At 36.5% G+C, this 25124-nt stretch overlaps 1 protein-coding gene across 1 annotated transcript; it reads right to left on the bottom strand.

Annotated features, from left to right (window-relative positions):
• Positions 1-373: 373 nt before the first annotated feature.
• Positions 374-24221, bottom strand: WDR44 (WD repeat domain 44). The gene is made up of 20 exons (XM_026848739.1): positions 24202-24221; positions 20296-20329; positions 17037-17111; positions 15947-16574; positions 15185-15315; positions 14998-15090; positions 13926-14062; positions 12806-12889; positions 12399-12505; positions 11261-11412; positions 9640-9778; positions 9481-9545; positions 8163-8276; positions 7219-7341; positions 6091-6282; positions 5829-5930; positions 4251-4366; positions 2776-2903; positions 1908-2039; positions 374-1461 (listed from the first exon to the last, which is right to left on the bottom strand). Exons 1-20 carry the CDS (start codon positions 24204-24206, stop codon positions 1367-1369), a joined length of 2652 nt encoding a protein of 883 aa, XP_026704540.1. The 5' UTR covers positions 24207-24221; the 3' UTR covers positions 374-1366.
• Between the last annotated feature and the right edge of the window lie 903 nt (positions 24222-25124).

Here is a 25124-nt window from a genome sequence, read left to right as displayed (position 1 = left end):
CCTTGAAACAGCCTATCTTGTTCAAGACCATTTTACACAAAATCATTGTCAAATTCACCTGAGTAAAAAAGAATTACAGGAAGAGTGAGACTTTCTTCCTGCTTTTCCATGCCTTCCACTAATAGGAAAGAGAGGATTCTTTACACACTTCTGAAGTCTCCTCACGCTAAACTAACATATAACTACTCTTAATTCTGCTTAATATCCAGGTGGAGTACTCTATTCCCCATTACTTCAGAAAGCAAACTGTCAAAGTGACAAAGTGAACAGAACTCAAAAGCTAACAAGTGCATGCAAGATCAGTGAAATATCTATTTAGACACTACTTAGACAAAAGGCAAACTTTTGAATCAAAATGGAAAAGCAGCAACAATTTCCAAGTGTGTGACCAAGTTTAATGATACATTTGTTCTCTGAAACACTTGACCATCAATAACATTTCATGGGTTATGATGCCCAGAATGTTATTTCATAGGTGTTTTCTATGAATATTTACAAAGACTTTTGAAGTTCAGTGGCACTAAACAAACAAGAACAACTTAAAACTTTAAGCTACAATGCTTAAAAAATGTAAACAGTTTATTTTACATAGTTGTAAAATATAGGAAGTTTCTAATGCAGCTTAATTTTATCTGGAAGGCGAATATATCCTGGTGCCCGTGAACAAGGAATGAGAGAATTCTTTACACAAGTATTGTGCTCCAGTGTGCAAAAAATTATATATAAGAAAGGAATCTAAAGTCCACAACAACTGAAAGACAACAAAAAAATTTTCACGTCCTGAAGTTGAGAAATTTATAAAAACATTTACACATGGTTGCTGACTCATCAAAAACTTGCATGACGTAAAATTCTGAACAATAGCTACTACAAATTCAAGACCTTTCTCAAATGGTATTTTGTGCAAAGATCAGACTAGATTATTCAGCATTTTTCCAGCGATACCTCCAGCCTTTCCTTCCCATCCCCATTCCTGACATCTAGTGGCCACAAGCACCACTAAAATCCTTTTGATATATGTTCAAATTAGTGCATGTAACCAAAAGGCACACACATGTGTGAATACATTTTCGTGCAGAAACCTGTGCAGGTTCACAATTACATTGCAAAACAAATGTTCATAGAAAGTTTAGAGTCTAATGTTTGGCAGGATTATTCTTACACATTCCTTCCTATTCTACAAGCCCAGGTGTTAATAGGTAGACATTGCTTTCCAAGGATCCAATATTTGAGTAGCCTTAAAATAAAGATTTAAAAATAAATCAGCCTGTAACATTATTATATTAGATACTTTGCTTTTGCCTGCATTATTTATGGAATTTTAATCCCACAGTACCATAGCCTTATGCTGTCAGTTGCAAAACAACTAAGATACATATTTCTTTTTGTTAATGAAGACTTTGATTGCTCCAGTAAAGTCAGCCGATAAAAGCACCTCTGTGTGATCTGTCTTCAAAGCCCCTTAATAAGGAAAGAGAATAAACTGTTAGTTCATTAAAAAAAACATAAAAATCAAGCTCTCATTAAAAGGTAAGTTATCATTGTGACACCCTTCTTCCTCTATCATATTCCTGTTATCTAGCCAATATTTCAAGAAACATCTGCATTTCTAGGAAGGGGACTTTTTCATTATATGTTTGGTACAGCCCTACCCCCTAATGGCTCAAGTGTAAAAAGAATGATCCTAAAATACACAGCATAAGAGCTATGCCCCTCACTTCACATTCTCTCAGGTTTCAAGAATGCAACAGCTGCCAAAATGTTCAACTGCTAAGGTAGGAATATATAGCCATGCAAATGCAAGGACTTTTCTTCTCAAGAAACCCCCCTCCCAAATGAAAAATATTCTTCATAATGTTTTCCTCCTCATAACATGGTATCAAGCAGAGCTATCTTAAAACACCTACCAGAGGGTATGGTATCTGATGTTTCACAGTCTTCTCCCTTACTTTCAGCTTCTTGCTTTTCAGAAGTTTCCAGTGCCACCATCAAACCAGGATTCGGAGCAAAAATCGCAGATGTGACCACTGCATTGTGTGCTTCAGAAAGACAATCCAATTTTGATTACCTTGTTTCAAGGAATTGTTAATTTTACAAGAACAGCGGGCATAAATTTCAGTAAATATCCAAGAATCTCAGTGCTAGTGGCACCAGATAAGCTCATCATTCAAGGAAAAATTGTCACTGCTTTATAAGATTAGGGAATCTCATAAGTTCCTGTAAGTGCCCAAAAGCAAGCAGCAATTGCTCCAAAATATATTTGATATAAACGTGGCCAAGAATTCCCAAAAAAACTGTGTGGAGATGAAAGGTGGGGGGTTTTTGTTGGTTTTGTTTGGTTTTAAATCCTGCTATGAAAAGGAAAAAAGCTTGCATTTGTTTTCAAAGTCACTTTTCCATACAGGATCTAAGGATTGATAATTATTTTGATTTCTACACTTATACAATCAAGTTCTTCCAGCAAAAACATTATATTCATTCTCTTACATACATTCAGTTCATACACTCTCAGATACATTCAATCTCACTGACACTGGAGAAACTCTTAGCTACTCTGTCTCTTGCCAACCCAATCTGTAGAGAGTTTCCTGTGGACAAGGTTTTCTGACAGCTCACTTACTGAAAATCCACCAATCATAATGCATCTTGCTAACTATTTGTTCACACTAAATGAATAGCACTGGTGAGTAAATAAAAACTAGAAAATAAAAATATTTAATTTTTGAAATCATGTGGGCTTTGAAAAAAAAAAAAAGATCAAGATTTGATTTTTACCTTTAATGCCTTCCCAGAAGTCATTGCGGTCTCTTCTTACAGATGTAAACTTGCTCAAGTCATGGTATGTACTCCAAATATAAACATATTTATCTTCTGAACCACTTACAATGTAGGTAAAGTCATGGCTAAAGATTGAAAGAAGGAAAAACGTTAATTTTCTTAGCTCTTCAAGCAACCATTACAGTAGCTCTCCAGATGACTTGGAGGTTTACAAGTACAATCTGGCTAAATTCACAATTCAAACCAATCCTTTATTTTAGTGAATGCAGCTCAAAAAAACCACCCAGTCCTTAAATGAATGTGCATGCAAGCTTCCTGATGCTCTTCCTCTGGTAGAAAAGACAGTTCTCATGAACAGCACACAAGCTGTTTTCCTGCAGTTTCTGACACAGAGAAGGGTTAGTCTAACAACTATATTCAGCAACAAGAAAATGGCATAATCTTCAAGTGTAATTTGCATCTGTTTGAGTCTGGAACCTGTGCAAACATTAGACTGTGTAACAGGAATTGTTTACAACACAATCATGGGCAAAAAAGCCCACACAGGTGGAAGATGAAAGGTATTCAACAAGATTGTAGCCAGATGACTATATAATGCACACTGGCAGAGACAAAACAGTCCCTGCAAATCCAACTCAGGTATCTACTTTTAATTTACCTACTGCATGAGTATGTCAGATATCTAAACTAACTATGCTACAGCCCTGTAAATAGAGATGACTTAATCTGGGAAAGTCATCTTGAGAAGGGGGGCTGGACATGATGACCCCCAGAGGTCTCTTCCAGCCTCAGCCATTCTGTGAAATACTGGGTCAGCCTTAAAGATGTTTTCAAAGACCAACAGCTGACAAGATTAAGTTTAGCATTATTCCTTAAGCACTACTGCCCTTCTCTGCTCAAACATTCAGGTTTAACAGATACCCAAACACTTTCCCCTTCTGGCTTCTGCAAGACTTAGAGGGAATAGAACAAATACTCTTCTCCCTCTACTCACTCTCTTTTACTACTTTAAAAATCAGTATTTCCACAAGAGTCACAGTAAAATACTCAGAAAATCATCTTAGGCCAGCACAGAGAAAGAGGAAAAAAGAATTCCAATTCAGATTTGCAGGTTGTTTCCTGACAGTGATGATACACAGGCAGTCACCAAGAGCCTTGGGCAGCAGTTGGGTGACCAACACATCTGCAACAATACCTGATAAAATTAAGGAAATCTATTTATCATGGAAGAGAGAAATTTGTGGTGTCTCAGCCCCACCAGTTCTAGCAGTTGCTGCATTTACAGCAATAGTAACAGCCATTACTAATAGCTTTGTCATTCCTGACCAGAGCCTTTAGTTACGTTTGTATTCCAAGCCAAGTGACATTTCAGTTTCATGCCAAGGTAGAGAGATTCTTTAAACAAAAGTCTCTGTACTTTAGCCACAGCATTTCCCAAATCTAACAACTACATTGTTACAATACTGTCTTACCTAAAGCTGGCTTTGATTTGGCTGCTGCTGTTGACGTATCCTTTGTATTTCATAGATAAAGACAGATCTCTTAGGTCATACAATCTGATTCTGGAATCGTTTGATGTCACTAGTATCTAGAATAAAGAAAAATAAAATTTAGGAAATCATTAGTACGCCCAAGAAGGAGCAACAAAGTTCATTCAAACAGTCAGAATTCCAGTTCTTTTCATTAAAAAAGTGACACAGGCAAAGAATAGGCCCAAAGAAGCAGAAGAAGATTCAGGACAATGACATTTTTCTCTCTCATCTACTGTCAATGGACAGAAAACAACTTCACTGTCAGGATCATTATAACTTGTCTGAACCAGAACAGCTGCTCTTTACCGAAGTAAAATGTGTGCCTAAAGAACAGTCATCAATTTGCAAAGGATATTTTGGAACACATTCCACAACAATACAGCAGGACAGCTATTCTAATGAGGTACATTTCTGGAGAGTCATCACCTACCAATTGTGAAGCACAGATCAGTGGCCATTATCTGCTATAAAAACAAACTGGGCTTTTCTTGGTTGATGAGTTTACTTTCTTTTCACATTTTTCAGATCAGGAGCTTAAATGTACTTATAAGAAATACAGAAGTCTATTAAAGGGCTGTCAAAATGCATAAGGGCATTCAGCTGATTAGCCCTTCTATGGTACCTTAGAAGTGGAACAGACTGTAGGTTAGTAGTAAGTCTCAAGATGATGCTAGGAAAAGGGTATGGCAGAGTAGCAGTCAAATACTGACCCCTAGTTATCTATCATTTATGCCACAAAGTTGGGCCAACTCTTGGGACATCATCACCATCAGATTACAGAACTTCCTATTTGTTTTCCAAAGAATTCATGCTGAGTTGTTTTATTACATTATCTAACATGCCAACACACAGCATCTGATGCAAACTCAAAGGTACTATTGATTTCTAATCTTCTGCATGCCTCTGGAATTAAGTTATCTGTGTCATAAGGAGTACAATATAGGTGATAACAGCTAGTGATTTGCTACTCTAGTAGAGCCAGCTGTTGACCCCATATCACCCCTGAAACTTTATATACAAGTGAGAAACTCTCCAGCTCTGGATTACAATTTTAATATTCAACAGCATGTTCTCTGCTTGATGAGAATTTGACCCTTTCACAATGTAGACTGAAGCTAAACAAAAGGACTGATTCTAGAAGAACAGAATACACTTGTTTAGATAACAGCTTCTGATGTTTCAGCATTTTCTCAGCTTCTCTATGCAGTACATTTTCAAATGAATATTAAATTTGAGATGCTAGTTATGCCGAAGTTTTCACTGAAAAGCCATCTGTAAGCATTTTCTCACCTTTACATTAATCAGAGCATAACATCATTTAAAAAAAAAGTTTCTATTTTACCACTATTTAGTATTGCATTAGTCTAAGTCAGCGAAGAGTAGTCTTCATTTTCATAGTGTTAAAGGACTTCTGATTTAAGTCAGCAACTACAAACAAGACTTAGCACAAAGTTACTAAGCATTAGATATAAATATCAGACTCCAGTACTGAGTCAAATTTGCACTGAAACACAGTACCTTATTTTCTCCAGGCAAGGGTTCAATGCCAGTAATTTTTCTTCCAACTCTATTTCGGCCTCTGGTAGAACGCACATGTATTTGTGTATGGTACTTCAAGTGCTGAAAAGATATTAAAATGTATCCTGATTTGAAGTAATTGTGTAAAAACTTTATTTTGCTTCAATTTCCAATAGGTTTGTTTCTTGATATTTAAACAAGTGTGACTTTTAAATGCTTGTTATTTAGCATGAAAAAAAATACAGTCTGAAAAAGTTTTTACCTCCGTGTCATAGAAGATGCATCTTCCATCGTATGTGCCTATGACAGCATATTTGCCATTCTGGCAGAAGTTGGCAGCTGTAATTAATTTTGTCTGCCCATCTACTTCATTCCATAATGCCACCTTTTTGTCAGGAATGTTCCAGAGTCGGAGTTTCCCATCCAATGAACCACTTAAGAAGTATCTGTCATCCTGAGAGGACACATTACATTAATCTCCACTTGTGCTATGAGTACGCCCTGATTTCCTTAAAACCTTCCTGCTCCATTTCCAAACAGTTTCTCTCCAGAACCTCCCAAATAAGAGCGCTCAGATTAGTTGATTATAATTTAAGAAGGCTGAAAAGACAATGTTAAAATTACCGGTAAATGGAGTTCAATTTCTTAAAAATTTTTTGACAAAATTACACACATGCAGTGCATGTACCTCAAGGTAAAAAACTGTTCACTGTTACTGCAGTTACTTTTTGCTCTCTCAACGTAAGTTAGAAAAACACTAACCCTGTCAGGGGTTGAAAAATCCTTTCAGAGTTCCTGATACATCTACCAGTTGTGTATGTTCAGGAAACACTGAAAAATGCTTTTCCTCTGCTTGAGTTTTATTAAGATTAGGAAGCTTTATTACAGTATTTTTTAATAAATCATAAAATAAGATAGGCTGGAAGGGATCTTTGGAGGTCTCTGGCCCACCTCCCCTGCTCATAGCAAGGGCAAGCCTCAACAGCTTGATCAGGCTGTAGAAGATTACATTCTGTCAAGTTTTAAACCTCCCCAAGGATTCTGTGGTCTCTGGACAATCTGTTCAATTTCATCATGATTTTTTTTTCCCAACTAATATTTAATCACAACATCCCTTATTGGAAATTCTGACTTTTCAGAAAGTTACTCAAAACTGTACCAGCTGTGGTGTTATAGTCAGTGGCCAAGTCACTTCCCTCATCATACCCAGAAATGGTTAAAACACATGGACACTCCTGGTGAAGTTTAGTGAAGATGAACATTTAAAGTTCCGGAATATTATCCAGATTTTTAAAGTGCACAAACTCTTTTTTCAAAAAACTGAAAATAAAGGGGGAGGACTCCTGTCATTTCAAATTCTGCTTCTCTAGAGGAGGGCAATTACACTTACCCTTGGATGGAATGCTATAGCAGTGACAAAGTCTATATGCTGGAAACAGCAAAGACATTCTCTTCGTGATATGTGCCATAACCTGACAGTTTTGTCCATGGAAGAAGAAAGCAAGAAGTAATTCTGTGAAAGAAGAGAATTCCATGGTTATTAAGACACAAAAGTAACAGAAAATACAGAGGCAATCTGACTGGTAAGCCTTACCAATTTCTCTGTTCCCATGAAGCTCAAGATTTTATCCTTTCAAATAATGTTTTATCCAAATTATCATTATGGATTGGTGCTTTCCTTAAGACCAGTACACTGATGCTCAGCTACAGAAAATTTTCTGGAATAATCTCAATTGAAATAAATACTTCTAAAGTAGTTAAAGTATTCAGAGAAAAAACAGCGTAACAGGCTTCAGAGAAGGAGTGAGAATCTCTCCTGCCTAAAATCCTTCAGCCAGACTGTGGTCTGAACATTTTAACTGTATTCTAATGTGGAGATTTAATTGAATAACCTTTATGTGAAACATTTTGAAAGTTAAAATTGGAGAATTACCTTGTGCATCACATATGTATATAATTCAGCAATTTTAGAATCCGTACACTTCGCATAAAAACAGCAAAGCATACTGAAGACAAGTGGTAACACCATAAACAAGAAATCGTACAGCTCAGCGTGAAATCCTTCCACTCTAAATTTAACTTCATTATTGAATACCCAACTGTAATTGTTACTAGCTTGATTTTATTTTTTAAGATAACTTTTAATTAGACAAGCCCAAGAAGTTTGTTCATTCTGTCTCAACTATTTCAGCTGGAATAAGTGTTGTCTCTACAAAGCTCTTCTCTTAATTTCAGCGATGGCTTCCTATTTAGATGTATGGTTCCAATGACAACTGACAAAAGAAAACAATGAAAACACAGGAGAACTGTGCAATCTGCATTAAGGTGCCTTACTTTAGACCAGGAAAGATCAAGAAGATCTGCTGTATGCCCTTTGTATTTACAAAATGGTCGTTGGCGAAACGGGGCATTTTTATCATCTGGGTCTTCATCAACTCCACTGCAAATCTATCAGAAAAATGTACAGCAACGTTACAAAAATGTTAGCTGGAAAAATTAACAATTACTACTCACAAAAACTACAGGATCAATAACACTTTGAAGAACTCTTATGACTTTAAAATAAACAGTGCACTAATAAACCACCAAATTAAATTTCAAGTACAATGGGCTCTGAAACATCATCCTGAAATTCCAAAATTAACTCTACATCTTCCATCCAGCTTTTAGTCAATGGGATAAGCTCAACAGCAATTTAAGCAAACATCTGAAGATAAGCCTTTGGAACAAAGTATAACAACATTGAAAACTGCATTCCAATTTAGAATATAATCAGTGAGTTAAAGTTTTCATGTTTCTAGTGCACATCAAGAATTATAAATTCCTAATAAAAGATCCTTTCAGAATGAACAGGTGCAAAATCAATAAACCCCTAGAAGTTCCTCTACAAAAGCTCTCCAGCAAAAAATCACTCAGGACAACATCCCTGTGTGTGTGGCTAAGCAAGCCTATTCACTTAAGACAATGAAAGATTACTGCCCCCCGCGTCCCCGCTGCCAAAACAGAGCATATTAAGTAATACTTCTGCTAAAAACCTTGATTAAACCCTGATTTTGTCATGTTTCTTACACTACTGGAAACCAAAAATAGAAAAAAAAAATTAAACACATTAATTTTAATGGCAAGCTTAAGTATCTGAACGCTCTACAAGTAAGAGTGTCTTAACACTTTTTGTCAGTCATGTTCCATTTTATTCTACACAGATGTAAAAAATTTAAACATGTCAGGTTTTATTATGCTTGTGAGTATCCCATTGTTCAGTTTGCCTTTTTTGAAGAAAAGACATCAAGTCAGATGTTAAACCATAAGTAATGCTCCAAGGCAAAACACTAAGACAGGAAATTCAACAGCGTAGTTTTTTTCCCCTTTAGCATTTCACTCCAAAATCTGCTCTGGCAGAAGGCCACAGTAAAGCTATGTAGATTTTGTAATGCATTACAAGTTTAGTGACGTACTTTCTTGCTTGCACCACATACACATGGGATAACAGTATTTCACTGGAGATGTCTATTGGTAAGACAGTTTGTCTATGTCCCAAAGACACAAGCCAAGAACTCTAATGTGTGTTTGGATAAAGCAACAATGAAGATCTGGCATTACAGAACAATGCAACTTCCCCACCTCTTCCCCTCCCAATATCTAGTGTACATACCCCTGCATCAGTATCAGACTTTGAAGAATTCAGACTCTCTTGAGATGGGGAGGGAGAGACACGGCCTAGAACATAAGCAAAAACACCACAATCAACTCTAAGTTCCCAAGTAACTAGAATTTCTACTGTTTTAGAGCCCTATGATGTATAGAAAGATACCTTCTGTGTTGTACTTCATTCGCATGTTATTGAAATAGTCAAAAGCATTCTTTAAAACCCATATTCTTACTACATTGTCCTGTCCTGCAGATGCAAGTAATCGACCACAGTGAGAAAATTTCATTGTCCAAACAGCACCCTGTCAAAATAAAGAGATCATTGTTTAAGTTACGTAAAGTGCCTTTTCCATACCAAAAAGCCTTTCTAGAATGTCAAATGACAAAAATTAAGACATACACAAAACTCTACAACTAAAATAAACTGAAAATCAAAACACTGAAAAGTAATTGTTAAGACTGATGGATTGTGCAACATACTTGCAAAAACAGTTTGAAAGAAACAGCCCACAGGGCAGATTACTGTAGGACAGAAGTTAAGGCAGCTCAGCGCTACCACAGCATTCTACATAAAACTGACATGGTTAGCAACAGTCAGCCAGCCACAGCTCCGAGTGACTTAAAACCTATTTGATTTGTAGAACAGACAAGTATTTGTATCTGCACTTGAAGGTAGAACAAGCTTTGTTTTTTTAAGTAGAAATTGTGCTTGGTCACAGCAATTCCAGCAACTGAGTGCTACGCATATTTGTTAAATTCAGAACTGATGTGAGGATTTTGCAAAGCCCGTGAAGAGTGAAGATTCTTTCTCCACTGCGAAGTCTGAACTGTCAGTAGTCAATAAAACAGTGCCACACATGCAGTATTCCATTTCCTCCTGTTATTTAATGAACAGCTATTAGGCATTTGACTCCACCAACCCAGCATCATTTCAGGATATTTTTTGGAAATTTCCTAGGTTTTAAGAAGTCAAATACTGGCATGACAGAAACTAACACAGATGGACTACCAGTAGGACTGGAAACGTCAGTTGTGGATGATAACCTTGAAATCTCTGGTCACCAAACGGATCGCTGTAGGTCATTATCCCTAGCCTAATACTTAAAATGGGGGACTGTTTCAACTGTTGTCAGACAGCTGTTGTCAGCAGAAGAATCTGGGAAGTCAGGAATACTAGAAGGTATTTCAGACTCTGCAGGGAAGCATGCACACTTCCAACAGTGATGAATAGGTAGTTTTTCTGCCTCATTCTCCACAGGCATCTCTACAAATATCATATCCCAGTTTCTTCCCTTCTTATCATTCTGATCTACATACCCCATTAATCTCTCCCCACTTTTGCCTCCAGAACCTATCTAGTATTTCTGTTTAGTACTTGTGTTTGTACCTTTAATAGGCAGATTAGTTTATTTACTGCTGATTAGGTCAACCTTGCTGTTCTGTGCTCAGTTCTGGTAGTGGAACATAGCCTAACTCAGCTTAAATTAGTAACTGCAGGAACCAAGAAGCCAAATATCACTAGATTGCAAAACTCTTCAAGGAAAAGCTCTGGAAAATCCCTGAAGCCTGACTATCTACAAACTTTTTTTTTTTTCCCTGAAGATCTGATCAAACCAGTCAAATTTTTATTTCTTGCCAGAATATTGTTTTCCAGAATGAAATTGCTCTTCAAGAAGAACAAAGCTGACAGTCATTTCTGGAGGTCACCAAGTAGATGAAAACTAAAAAGCTGATTCTCAGGTTGAACAGATTCAGCAAAACCACAGATGAAATTTAAGACCTACCATATGCTCTCCACTGAGATCCTGAACAACTTTAATTTGTTCAAAATCATAAGGTCCCTTGAAGCCATGTGCTGCTTTGAACTTAACTGGTCTTGTATATGGCATTCCTTCATCATCACTGGAAGAGGGATCATCTTGATCTGTATGGAAGACTAAGAAGAACACAAATTCAGCAGTACATACCACAGCACACATTTAATCTATTAGTAAGCATTTGCCAATACTTTTTGGTAGCAGATTAGTCTTGAATTAGCAATTTTTTACAGGCAATTTTAAGATCTTAAAAGAAGAGTACTTTTGCATCAAGGTCTAAAAATATACCTACACTAATTTTAGGCTGCAGCGAATCCTGAACACTCAAAGTAAGAATTGCTTTCCATTCTTGTTCTGCCCCTTTCTTTACACTGGGTATTGCATTCAGCAGATCCTGCACTATGTGATTTCTGTCAGTTTAATGTGTGCTGAAAATTACTGTATTGGTTTCTTCTTACTGAATACGCTGAAATAGCCTGGTGATATGCTCACAAAGTGTAAGAATTGCAAAAGAGCTGGTGCAAATAGGCAGTGGCAACACAGGATGCTGAAGTGCAGCAGTTCTCTGGCACTTCTCTCGGGCTGTGGTTAGACTGGCTTACTGCAGAACTAGCCATCTGTCTGAAAGAAACACTAATGAAACAAGAAGGGGATGACCCAGTTGCAGCTGGGAAATCTTCTAACAGGAGCTCAAGCTATAGGAGATTTCTAATGGTGGCACTGGTTGTCAGAGAACAATTTGATTTTATTAAGGTAATGAAGACAGTCTCCACTTGTACCTTTGCTGGAATAACTTTCAAAACAAAGTTTACATTTTGATATCCAGACACCTTTCTAATAGCACAATAAAAATTACAGTATTCAACTGGTTTATCTGAAAAGGTCTCAACTACCACTTTGAAAGAATTTATTCTTGTAACCTGCAAGTCTCAAAATTCCTACCAAGCTACAAGCTTTACCTCTAAAAAGCCCCATTATGAACTGCATAGTGGTAGAACACAGCAGTGTATGTGTCTCAGCCACTTTGACTCCTAGAAGCTCAAGGATAAACAGACTATCCTATTAAAAACTATATATATATAAAAAAAAAATCAGTGTCACTCACCTTCGTCTCGAACACTCTTAACTTTATTTACAGCACGTTCACCATACTCTTCAGCGAGGTGCTTTGCTCGCTTTACAGATTTGCCAAGGAACTTTTTCAGCTGGGTCCTTAAAAAGCAAGGGCACTCTTTCAACACGTAACACTGGCAAATTCTCTTTTTTTACTATTATGAATCAGTAGTTTTGATTTTAAATACATATTAACTCTTTCCATTACTGCTTCTTAAAATAAGGATTTAATTTGCCAGCAGTCATGTAATCTTCAGTTCAGCTACAGAGCAATGTGCTTATGTAAATTCAGGTATCATTTGTACTTAAAATTAACTTGTTCAGAAATTAAAAGGGGAGCTTCAGCTTAGAAAAACAAAACCTGTCTTTTCTTTGTAGGGACATGAAACAGCATCTTACGTTTTTTGTTTTAACCTCCCTCCATCAGAATCAGTTTGCTGGGTCTGCATTTTGTCTTCATCATCAGACTGTGCTGCATCATTACTAGGAAATACAAAAGTGATTGTTTAATAAAAATCATAATGAATCTAAATTGAATGGAACATTAGTAAATTAAGAGCTGCATTTTAGGATCCATCTTTATCCCTTTATGTAACACATTGGAAAAACATGGACATGAAAATAAAACAGACCTTTCAATTCTTAGGCATTTTGATACTAAAACTATACACTCTCCAGATGCCAAAGATACAGTACACCCTTCCACACATTTTCAACTTAAGCTTATTATGACGCTTTGAAAGCTAAGAGCAGACAAAATACATTACACTACTAGGAACTAGTGATGTGCCACCTTGTTATCATAATTATTTGTTCTATGAAAAGCAAGGTAAGTGGCTAATTCTGAAACAAGTTTGTACACAGAAGAGGACAGTTCTACAGAAGTGAGTTTTTTCAATAATACAGCAATGCAGAAAACCTAAAAATCATTCAACATATGAATTCACATAAATCTAGGCCTTTGAAAAAAAAATCCATCTAGACTGACATGATTTCCTGATCATTAAGAAACTATCCTAATGAAGATTAAACTAACTTTCTATCAAAGTTTACAAACAGACTCAGTTTTAAACATTAGAAGGGCCTAAAGCTCTGCTGAGAACAGGAAAACCTCCAAGTAGTCAACCATAATGACATCGACAGATCTTCAGACTACCAAAGTCTACAAATTAAATGCTGAAAAAGCTACAGGAGGTAGCAGCATAAACAACATATAGTACTTGAACATAAACTGAAATAAATTCAGTACAGAAATTACAACATTTATCACATCAAGTGCTAACTGCAGTTCAGCTGGATTTTCAGACACACTCACCTGTCGAGTTCCATCAATATCATCAACATTTAGTTAGTTTAAAAGAATTCACTAAACCTAGTTCATAGAGAACTGGGAATTAACACACAAATTAGACACAGATGGATTGGGACTCTCTTTACTTGCATAAGAGCAGCCTCCATGCATGTAAAAACTATGACAGCAACAGTTTCATAGAGCGCTGAAAGCTATCATCATTCATACCTGACGTATTCTTTAGTTCTCCTCATGATATGCAAAGTTAGGGGATTAATGCCTGTTGGCAACTTTTCTTCTGCCAAACTCAGGGGTATTTCTTCACCTGTATCAAGGTTTTTTATCATGACACTTGCTAGAATTTCCTATGGAAAAAAAAAGATGTGAAATCAAGATGACTCGACTTGATTTAATTCCAAAAGCTAGAGCAAAATAAAAACCACCTGATCTTACAGATTATTTATCATAATGGGAAATTCTGTAGATCACTACAATTTTACAAAGTCTAAGTTAAAATTGCCTTTAGCGTGTTAAGCAAAAACATTATCAACCACTATACACAGATGAACAACTACATGTCATCACAAGCTTCAATTTAATAAATCAGAAATGCAGCTATAGAGACATCAGCCACAGCCTGACACTTTCCATGTTAACATCAAACATATTATGTAATTAAAAGACACTGAAGTCTTCCCTTTTCAGATATTCTAAAAGCAGTAGTTTAGACTTAGTCAAAGACACTTTACCTACAGAGAAAAAGCATTCAGACCTAACTAGCACTACACAAAGAAAAAGGTCTTTTTGTATGTGTTTGAGACACTCCATCTGTTCAGCAATAGTTAAAAAGCTATACACAGATAAACACAACAAAAACTGGCAGCAGCCTGATAACATAATCAGGATTAATGGAAGTTATTAACTGATGAAAATATTTTTTAATGTTAGGAAAAATCATTCTCCTATTGCTGACTCCTTCCCCTTTTAGATCCATGATGAAATGCCAAGTTTGCTGGTATTCCCTCACACTGAAATCTTGTAATGTGTTTGCACAGTGACAAACACAACTCACAGCATTTCAGATCTACTACAGCTCACACTTTCAAACACTAATACCACATACAGCTCAGGGACCACAAATTGCTTATGCAGACAAAGCTAGCATGCCATCACTCCTATCTGCATCCCTGGTCACAGCATGTAGTGGTTCAGAGCATAAGGAGTGATGTGTGACTACTCCAGTTCATTCAACAGACTGGAAAAGCAAGCACAAGAATGTGCAAACCACAGTCATTAATACCTCATCTGTGAGCTCTCTTCCAGAATTAGACCTGGGTCTTTGTGGTCCAAGTACTTCATTTGTTGTTTGGCCATCAGCTGCTTTGCCATTTTCCTGAAATTTTGCAGACACAGAATACATTATCTCTACTGTAACACTAAAGTAATAGAAAATGTTAGTTATTGAACTTATAACTGTTTCCTTATACCTGTGCAGTGACTATTTTATCTCCACTAGTTGCACTTGCCAAATCCAAAGAAGGCTGAGAATCTTTAGGCATGCCCTCTGTCACTGTACTTGGAGTTAAAAGACCACCAGCTGTGAAGTTCTCTCGAGAAACTGGAAAGAGATCCATATTAGAATGAGCAGCATAACACTTGACATAGATAGGCTACAGATTGTTAGAATCCTATCATCATAGCTATACTCCTGAACACCCTTTCTGACAAGTTTGATTTAAAAAAAAAAATCATCAACTGCCATCAAATCTGCCTTACCAATTATATCTTTCATATATAGTTGGAGGCACAGGCACGATTTCACGCCTAGTCCTCTTAAGCTTTATTAAGAATATTTTTTTTAGTCATTTCCCTAGTAACCTGGGATTACTCATTTTCATGAGATCTCAGTCTACATCTTGACTTGTATTTCTATGCAAATACAGATTGCACACATTTTATTTGAAGTGTGTAACTTTTTTTAGTTTCTGTATTGATGAGGCAACTTCTCCTTGCTACAGAAGTAGCTATTTTGGTAGGAAGTGTTAGTTTACAAGAAAGTCTATGAATTAGGAACTCTTGTAATGCAGAAGCATTTTTCTCCACTGTAAGTAGCTAAGATGTTGAAGAATTTTTTTCCCTCATTTACATGTCAGCTAAACTAAAAATCATAAGACTGAATGATTCTTCACCCAAAACACAAAAATAGTAGCCATATAGATAACTAAACCCATCTAAAATAGAATACTTGCCTTCTAAAACAGGTTTTTGTACTTCAAAATCCAGTTCACTCTTCTTCTTCCGAGGTGGTGGAGCTGGCCGTGCAGGTGGTGGTGGTCTCGGAGGAGGAACATTTGTTGGAGGTGGCGGCCGTGCCGGGACAGGCTTCTTTGTGCTAGCAACTATATCAGGTTCTACAGTAAGCTGCCTTGGTGGTTTTGCTGGAGGCATTTCTTCTGTTGCAGAAAGGTCTTTGGTAGATAAATCTGAAGCCACTTGTTCTAAAGTATTTGCCTCTTTCCTGTCTGTTATGTCCTCATTTTTTGACATTTCTTCTTGTGCTTCAGTTTCATCCGTTTTATGGTCAGTTGCATTTGTTACTTTTGTTAGTTTATGAGTTTCCTGTTGCTCAGAAGTAAACAAAAGCTTCCCTGACTCCGATTCAGTGTCCTTACACATACTCTCACACACCAGTTCTCTAGAGTCTTCTTGTAATGATATTTTAGTAGCTAATACTTCTGGAATACCACTAATACCACCTGCTCCAGAAATCCAAGCATTTGCATCTGAAGATGGAACAGTCAGTTCTTTTTCTCTGGAGGCTAAAGAATCATCATCCAGTTGTGCCTTCTGGCTTTCTTCTATAATACTGTCTATAATCTAAAAAAACAAACCCAAAACCATTCTACTGTTAAATAGCAGGCATTTCTAGGGTACATTTACCAGTCAATCTGTACAACACCCACAAGAACTCCTCTACTGAAAGAGTTGCTTTGTATACAAAATATATTTTGTTTAAAAATTCTGGAGACCTAGATGCAGAAATAGACATAACTGAAAAATACAACAAAGTGACTAATTCCCATTCCTCTTTAATACACTTTGAGAGGAAGTAAGGAAACAAAAGCTGTTCACTCTTCAGAGTTTGCATGCACTGCTAAATATGATTCTGTAAATTGTACAAATAATTCAAGACTGGTACATCCTAAATGTGTTTTTGGAACACTTAGATATTTACCCTTTAGATGGACACTCTTACTAACATTAACGATGAACGCTGATTATTAGATTATTTAATATTTCTAGTGTGACACTGGAAGCGTAAAGCAGTAATTAACTAACCTCTTTGGAATCATCTTGTTTCATTTCTTGTACAAAGGTTTCATTTCCAGCTTTGTGTAGCTTGCTGTCCATATCCTATGGAAAAAAGATGGTAGATACTATAAGATGATGATATTAAGTCCTTGAGTCAGATAATCTAATAAAAACATAGCTATAACAAATTAAATAGCATAAAGGACAAGAATTCTGCTACATTTTCAGACATTGCTGCTGTCAGATAGACGTTTAAAGAGTCACACACAGTACACAGAGTATTTCACACCACCATACAGAAAGCCTGCACACTACCAAACAAAAAATACAGTTATCTTTAAAGAGTTCTCAACCTTACTAAAATAAAATTGAGGGTAGTGTGAAGTTTAGAGAAATACAAACAATTAATAATCTTCAGCAAGGAAAATCCATATTAAAATATTCTGTTATTTATCAGGTTGTGGGAAAGGATGCAAGAACTGTATTATCACTACATGTAACAAAGCTTTTTAGAAACTTCCAAGTTAAGTCAGGCAGATCTATCAAGTGGTCACAAATATTCCTCCGAGTTGCTAACACAGAATCTTACATTTTAGAATTATGTCTAGTGCAAATTGTCTAATTTTGCTACCAGTTACCTTCATGCAGACCCTTCCAAAATCTAAATAAAGTGTACCAGAACAAACTGACTGGATTGAAACAAAAACCATGAACATTTTCAGAGCATTTGGATGAAAGACTGCATGAATATTCAAAGCTGAGTATACTATTTATTCTTTATATATGTATAATCAGCACTACCAGGATATTATACTAATGATGTGAAATCAGCTTGCAATTTAAGACTTATATTTAAGATGTGCTGTCTCATGTGCCAAAGTAATAGAGTAAATCTTTGTAATAGTTTTAAGTCCTATTTAATTACAGAAAAAATTACACTCAGGACAGGCAGCTGTAGGAATAGTAGAATTAGATGACACTTTGGGCATGTTAGGTATGGATATTCTATATGAAGTCTTAAAACGGGACTGAAAATATTCTAGTTGAGTGAACATACTCATCAATTCCTGAAACAAACCTCAAGTTCAGAAAAGCAAGTAGTTTAATCCATGGAAGGATACTGCTTTAACCTCAGTTAGTACGGTCTATTTGGAACCTCATTATATGCCTTCTGCTTTCCATGAAGTATTGATCACATTGCCTGTGAGTCTATATATATTAGCAATATCTGAAGGGGAATCTGATAGAATCCTTGAGGTTGGAAGGGACCTGTGGAGATCCTGTAGTCCTCAAAGCAGAGCGAACTAGAACAAGTTGCTCAGATGTGTCAGGTTTTGACTATATCCAAGTATGGAGACTCCACATCATCTCTGTACAACTTGTTCCACTGACCATCCTGCACAGTCTATCGGGTGACCAAAGCTACAGATAAAAGCCTATATCTGTCTCACAAAAGAAAAAAAATCTCCTAACAACTAGCTCAAAGAATTCAGTTACCTATCTTAAAACATTAAGGAAAAACAAACACATCTCAACTGAGTTGAGATACAGAACTGCTGTACTACTCCTTTCTGTCTACAGATACAAAACGCTCTTCTGTTGAGGTCAGCAGTCCCCAACTGTCTCCCCACAATGTTAAAGCCTCCTAAAGCTAGCTGCCTCCATTATAAACTATTTTTATGAGGTTGTTAATCTAATTCAGATTATACAGATTTGGATATGCACAAAATACCTGTTAATATGGAGATTAGGTATGTTAAAATTCATGTTTCTTTGGACCTTGACAAGATTGAGTGACTGTTTAGCATAAATATCTAAGAAATTTCTCCTTAGACTTTTTTTAAACAGTCAAGCAGAATCTTTAGAGCATACTAACATACTATAATGTTTGAAAAGCACAACTCTTGTAAATATACATTTTTGAGAGTTCTGACCTCAAGAGATGGCATACTATGCAGAGACAACTGCAATTATAGAAAAATTCTTCCTCCCTCTCCACTCCTCCTCCCTCCTTCCACAAAGCTTTTAAAATCTAAATGCAAGTTCTGCTTTGCTTTATCACTAAAATCTATCTTCCAGGGTATGATGACTTAAATACTTAACTGTAATCAGTGTCTAGAGAAGCCCATTATATTAATTTCTGATTTTGCTTACGTTAAACTCACACACCTGTTAAACTCTGGACTGAGGAAATACTTCTTACCCATTCCAAGACAAACTATACCATTAGTCACCCATTCACTGAACTGATATGGTATCAAGCAGAGAAGCAACTACTTTGCCCACCTCCAAAAACTTAACTCGAACAAGTGACTTAGAAAAATACTTTAAAAAAATTTTAAAAACCATAAGCAACATACAGAACTTCATAGTCAATAAATCAGTCAAGACTTTAAAGTTAGTTTTAAAGTTCATTGATTGCACTGAATTTAGAATAATTGAGGAACATTTCTTGAAAGTCTTACACATGTAGTAATCATTAAAGTGACATTAAACAAAAGTCAAAAAAGGTGATAAGTCTCTGTTCTGTAAGAGATATCGTAAGATACGGTATCAGTGTAAAAAGATTATCGATACAGAGCAGAGTGCTGCAGACAAATCAGAAACACTATTTTCATTATAATTTCCCAACACTTAGCAAACAAGATGTCAAGCCTTCTTTATATAAAAGCGTTGCACAGAATCACCTTTGGCCCTTCTGAGACCAGGAAATGAGTGTTATTTGTATAAGGTTCCAACTCCTCACCTATTTAATGTGTGCCAGACTCAGCAGCACTGTCACTATGCACAGATGCAGCATACCAATTACCTGCGTGGGAAGTGGCAACGCTGTCTCATTAAGCTAAATATAGTGGTTTATATTCACATAACCTAAAGAGGAGGCTTTGAAGTACAAACACTAAGATTTTTCTTATTTTGAAGACAAAAGAGAGCAAAGTCAACTATTTCATATAAATCGAGACCAAAAACCAAGTGGTGCAGAGACTTCCTTACTACTCACAGATCACTTGAAAGAGTAGTCTAGTAATTAAGTAGAGCTCAATAAAATTCAACATATACATTTTAGAATAAAATTAGCTTCAAGACATGTTAACATACTTTAAATAAAAGCAAAATTGGAACTTCAAGAGACATGAGCACAACAATTGCTACCTACAATGAGGAAAGCCTATAATTTCCTGCCTGTGTAGATGTTAGGGCTGCCCTAGCAACATCTGCTTCAGGTAGAAATGCTCAACACTGTGTTCATCAACAAACGTGATTGATTTTAAGAAAAAACACTCACCTTTAATACACGGGATCCAACTTTTGTCGGGGATCTGTTAGAAAGAGAAGCAGACTTAGGTAGAGCTCAAAGAAAAAAAAAATGCCCTGACAGTAAGCTTCACATTGAACAGTCTATAGTAAGTCTTCCTTCACAGTGAATGTACACTTGACACTTCAGACAAGCAACATAGTGAATGCTTCTCGTACCACTCCTTTACATATAAGGCTCCAGAGTTAAATGCCCAACTGTCTACAATACAATCCATGGCTTCTACAGTCCCTGAAATTTTCTCAGCAGAATCTTCTAGAAACCATATTTCTATCAGTCTTTTCTAATAAACTGATGCTATTCCAAGTACACATTTAAAAAAACATTTTGCATTACAGAGAATTTAAAATTAGCACATACAGGGAGCAAAGTGGACAAAGAAACCAAAACTCTCAGAAGGCAGAAGTACAAAAGCTCTAGAGGCTTGCAAATCAAGCACCTGAACCCTAATCTGTAGTCAACACTATTGTAGTCACTCTGTCCATCAGCCTCTCTACTAAACATAAGGTCTCATTTCTATACATATACACACTATACTATATTTCTCTATATATACTCATTTCTATGTATACTATAAGTATTTACATTATAACATGAGGGAACTAGTTTTGTACTTTCCAAAATGCATACTCTGAAACAGTGAATTTGCATTAGCATCCAATCACACATAACCTCTCATTTCACTAATTACATGAAAGAACAAGGTATCTTAGGGGAATGGTATCAACTAATTACTTCTCTTCAGGTCACCACTCAATCCAATCAGTGAACAGTCAACTCTTGCTATACCCTGAACTTACAGTTTCCACAGGTTTTCAGAATTCTAGAAGATATTTAAATATTGAGTCACACTGCTTATTCTGACTACAGGATCTTACTTATATCTATAAAGAAGTTGAAAGGTTGGGCCAGGTGATCTTCCGAGACCCCTTCCAATCTGGGCTGTTCTAATTCTATTAGATTGTCAGTCACAAGCAGAGAGCAAGTTACAGATTACTTCCCCAAAAGTACTACCAAATGAACCACAACCTGGATTGTACAAGCACTCCAGCCGGCTACCAAGGTCAGTGACACCCAGCAACTTTGAGTATCATCTTGTACCAAGCAATACACACAGAGATCTCAGTCTAATCTGCCCCTCCTGCCTCCAAAATGACGGTTTCAAGGGACAATACCTTCTGAAAACAAAAACTATTTCCATTTCAAGAATTTCAGTTCTTCTCTTTACTGTCTGAAAGCATTCAATCACAAACAGAAAAGATCACATTTATAAAGCAGAGTTAAACAAGACAGTACAGTGGATTGGCATATAAAGACTGTATCATCTGTAACTAATTTTAACACCTTAAACACTTAAGGTGCACAATATCTGTAACACTGTTTCAAGGCATAATCGTCCTAATAAGGTGATAACACCAATGTGCAAAAAAGAGCGTAATCAGTATTTTGACCTGAAAAACAACATGTTTTGTCTCTCAAAATACATTGCTGGGAAAGGCCACAGCCTGTGCTAAATTTCTGGCTACTAAAACATTTTCAGTTTCACTATCAACTTCTGGATTTCTTTAGAAATAGTGGCAGAAATGTGTGTAGTACAAATGTGTGTCGTTCAAAGCATCACAAGATGCTTTTAACAATGAAATATATTTCTAATTACAACATTAATGCCTAGGCTTCAGCAAGGGGTACAATCCTATTGTAAAAGGCACTGCTTCAAGTTCATAGCCTAAATAAAATGGAAATCCCTCAACTGCAAATAGATACTTTCCTATTGTGACACTTCTCACCAATTAGCCTGTGACTTCTGGTACCAGCAAATCATTCCTCCACTTGGTAACGCAAAATACGAAGTTTAAAAGACATTGCTACCCTTTCAAATTTCTTTAGCCAAGTAGTTTTGTGGAAAATCTCCACTCAAACTAAAACAGATGTTACTTCCCACTCTCATACTTTACTCAAATACCTTGGGAAAAAGCTGCTCAAGTGATAAAGGTTACAGAGCTAGCAGGTGTAGAACATAACATAGTGCTGATAGCTTGATACAGCACAAATACACATCTTATGTGAAGGTGAAGCTTCTGAAATTACATGCTTTCAAAACACTGCAAAGCTTCCACAGCCATATGGCAATAACACCACTTTTAAATCAGTTTACAGTATAGCCAAATAAGTTTAGTGGCTCGTCTGAGATTACTTGAACTCCTTTTTTAAAAGGATCATCTCTCCCTTAGTTGTGATTAGCTGCTGCTTATGTGCTATTACATTTATAAAGACAAAGTCAATCACAGAGTAAGTTTGGTAACTGAAGTCTCTTGTAGTTCAACAGTATTCTAGAATGGTCTTGCCTTCCTAACCTTGTGAAGTTACCAGCTTTCTCCACTTCCTAATTTTGCTTTAAGGCCACTAGTTTTATGGATGCACTATCTGAAACACTTGCATTTTTAAAAAATACATGTAGCAGCAAAAGTGTCTGAAAATATTTATACAAAGATCAATCTTATGATAAAATACTGATTTTGCTTTGAAAGTTCTGTAGCTTTACAGGGTTATCAGGCAGAACATGAAGATCGACGTGCACCACAGAAAACATAAGGCAAAAAACAATTTTATCATCTAGTATGATTGTTTAGTAAATAGTGGAGTTTTAAAATTGATAACAATAGATCTTGTAGACTGCATTTCACATAAAATACTTCTACGTTTTCTTAGATACCACTGTAACACCAGTTTAACCAGAGAGGGGTTCAAGGTTATCTCCAAAGATTAAATAAAATTCAAAGAAAAATCCCATTTCACCTGCATAAACATAATCAGATGCCTGATTAATCTGAAAGTCAAATAAACTCATGAAGAATTTATTTTTGGTATTTATTCAGCTGTCAAATTCATTGACCAGACTACAGGAAGCTGCCATTCCCACTAATTTGAACTAAGTCCCATTCGAACTAAGGTTCACCCGAGTTTTGTGACAGAAAACAAAACATTTAGCTCTACAAATAAAAAACAATTATGTGAATGACTGGTCTTGGTCAAATCCCAGAACCACACTACCTGTTTTGCTGGGAGGATGTACATTGTTACAAAGCAGGTGTGCTAAGAGGCAGATGGAAAGAGGTTTAAGTGTAAATATAGCAGCAGTCCATAGTACAGAACATACAGGTTCAACAATCAGCCTAGTAATTGTATTTACTGCTGTCCTTCTGCTTGCAGAGGCACAGGATGTTTTCTTCCCTCTAACGTATGGCTGGCCTAGAAGCTACAATTACTCTTGCTGTTGCTCCCTGTGGCAGTCCACCCCTTCAAAACGTGCAATGCACTGTTTGGGCTGCTCTCGGAAAACGTTCGGGAACTTAGCTAACTCGGAACACAGAAATTTGTCTGCAGTGCTGCAAGTCACTACAGCAACATAACTAACATTTCACACTCCATCTGTTTGCTGCCATGATCAGTTTTGCACACTGGCTAAAATACACATGAACAAAAAATTTGTACTAAGCATGTCCCATGTGTCAAGAGAGCACAACTTCAAATTATCTAGCTTCTTACACAGAAGAAAACTAGAGTATTCAGAAAAGCATCAAAGTAACTTCAAAAACACAGTACTACTGCATTTAATTTAAGAATTTAAACTAAGGTACCAGAGGACATTTCTCATTACCTACATCTTTTGAATACAGTGCCTTTTGTTTAGTTTCTTATGACAATTTTTAGGATACGAGAGTACTTGGAACAAAGTTCCCCCTTACTGTTAGGCATATGATGTTCAAACTACTAGGTCTGGCAGTTCTTAATTTCACAGTGAAGGGATCACTTTTTCTTATAAATAAAATATAAGAGGGTCTGTCACATGCCTGTGTCTGAACGAGTGTGCCTTACTTCATATTGTCCTTTTCTCACAACTGACATCCTCCTTCACAGGACGGTTCATGCCTCCATCTCAGGGTGTCTTTCTAAATCTCTTCTGTGGTTATAGACTTTTGAAAGCAGAATGACAGAGGTTAAATAAGGGCATCTTCTGTTACGCTACTTCTCTCTCTCTCTCTCTCTCTCTCTCCACTCTGGCTACACTGACCAGTCCACAAAGGCACCTAAATCTTTCTTCTAGGACCTAGAAAAACATATAGAAACAGACATTATTTGACACCTACTTATCTAACAGATGGACATTCTCCACACATCCTGTCAAAAGTAAAATTACACATAAAAGGCAAGATCTACAGCAGAAGTGAAGCATAAAGGCCTTGCCAGAGGGGATACAATAGTCTCCAAACATCTGGTTTAAGCACGCTTCACCTTACAGAAATCATCAGACCGGGAGAATGAACTCAGTCCATTATCTGAAATAAACATTTTGTAACAAGTTTTGTAATTTTTGCTAATTAATTCTTAAAGAGCAACTGTTATATATGTACTTAAGAATGCAGATATGGTGCTTTCATTGGGAGGGGGGCTTAAGCATCAGTACCTATTGACTTAAGAGTAGGAATTGCAAGCTTACATCCAACTTGAAAATTCCACTCCTGCACATCACAAGAAAATTGATAAATAAATAACAAAGTAGTCAGTAAGTTTACACGAACAGTTGTCACTACTGTCAATATTTCTATATCAGCAGTTATTAAACTCCCCCACACGGGACTCAGGGCAGGGGGGAGGAAGCTACAAACCCTGCATTTTTAATGAGGGCAAATATACCTACACCACTTTGCTAAAAACTAGCTATAACATATGCTGCCAAAAAGGACTCACAAGTGGTTTTGCTGATCATCAGAACACTGAATGCACAAGGAAATGCCTCA

The sequence above is a fragment of the Athene cunicularia genome (genome assembly GCF_003259725.1).
Source record: "Athene cunicularia isolate RWA chromosome 4 unlocalized genomic scaffold, athCun1 chr4_part3, whole genome shotgun sequence".
NCBI classification, from domain to species: Eukaryota; Metazoa; Chordata; class Aves; order Strigiformes; family Strigidae; genus Athene; species Athene cunicularia.
This window is presented reverse-complemented; position numbering and strand designations above follow the sequence as displayed.

Bases quoted from the DNA above. Each gene is read 5' to 3' on its own strand.
- WDR44 (XM_026848739.1), bottom strand. The intron at 15,316-15,946 runs GCAAGTATTCTA...ATCTCTTTCCAG, and splicing joins ACAAAAACCTGTTTTAGAAG to TTTCTCGAGAGAACTTCACA. The intron at 4,367-5,828 runs GTACTGTGTTTC...TCTTTATTCTAG, and splicing joins CCTTGCCTGGAGAAAATAAG to ATACTAGTGACATCAAACGA.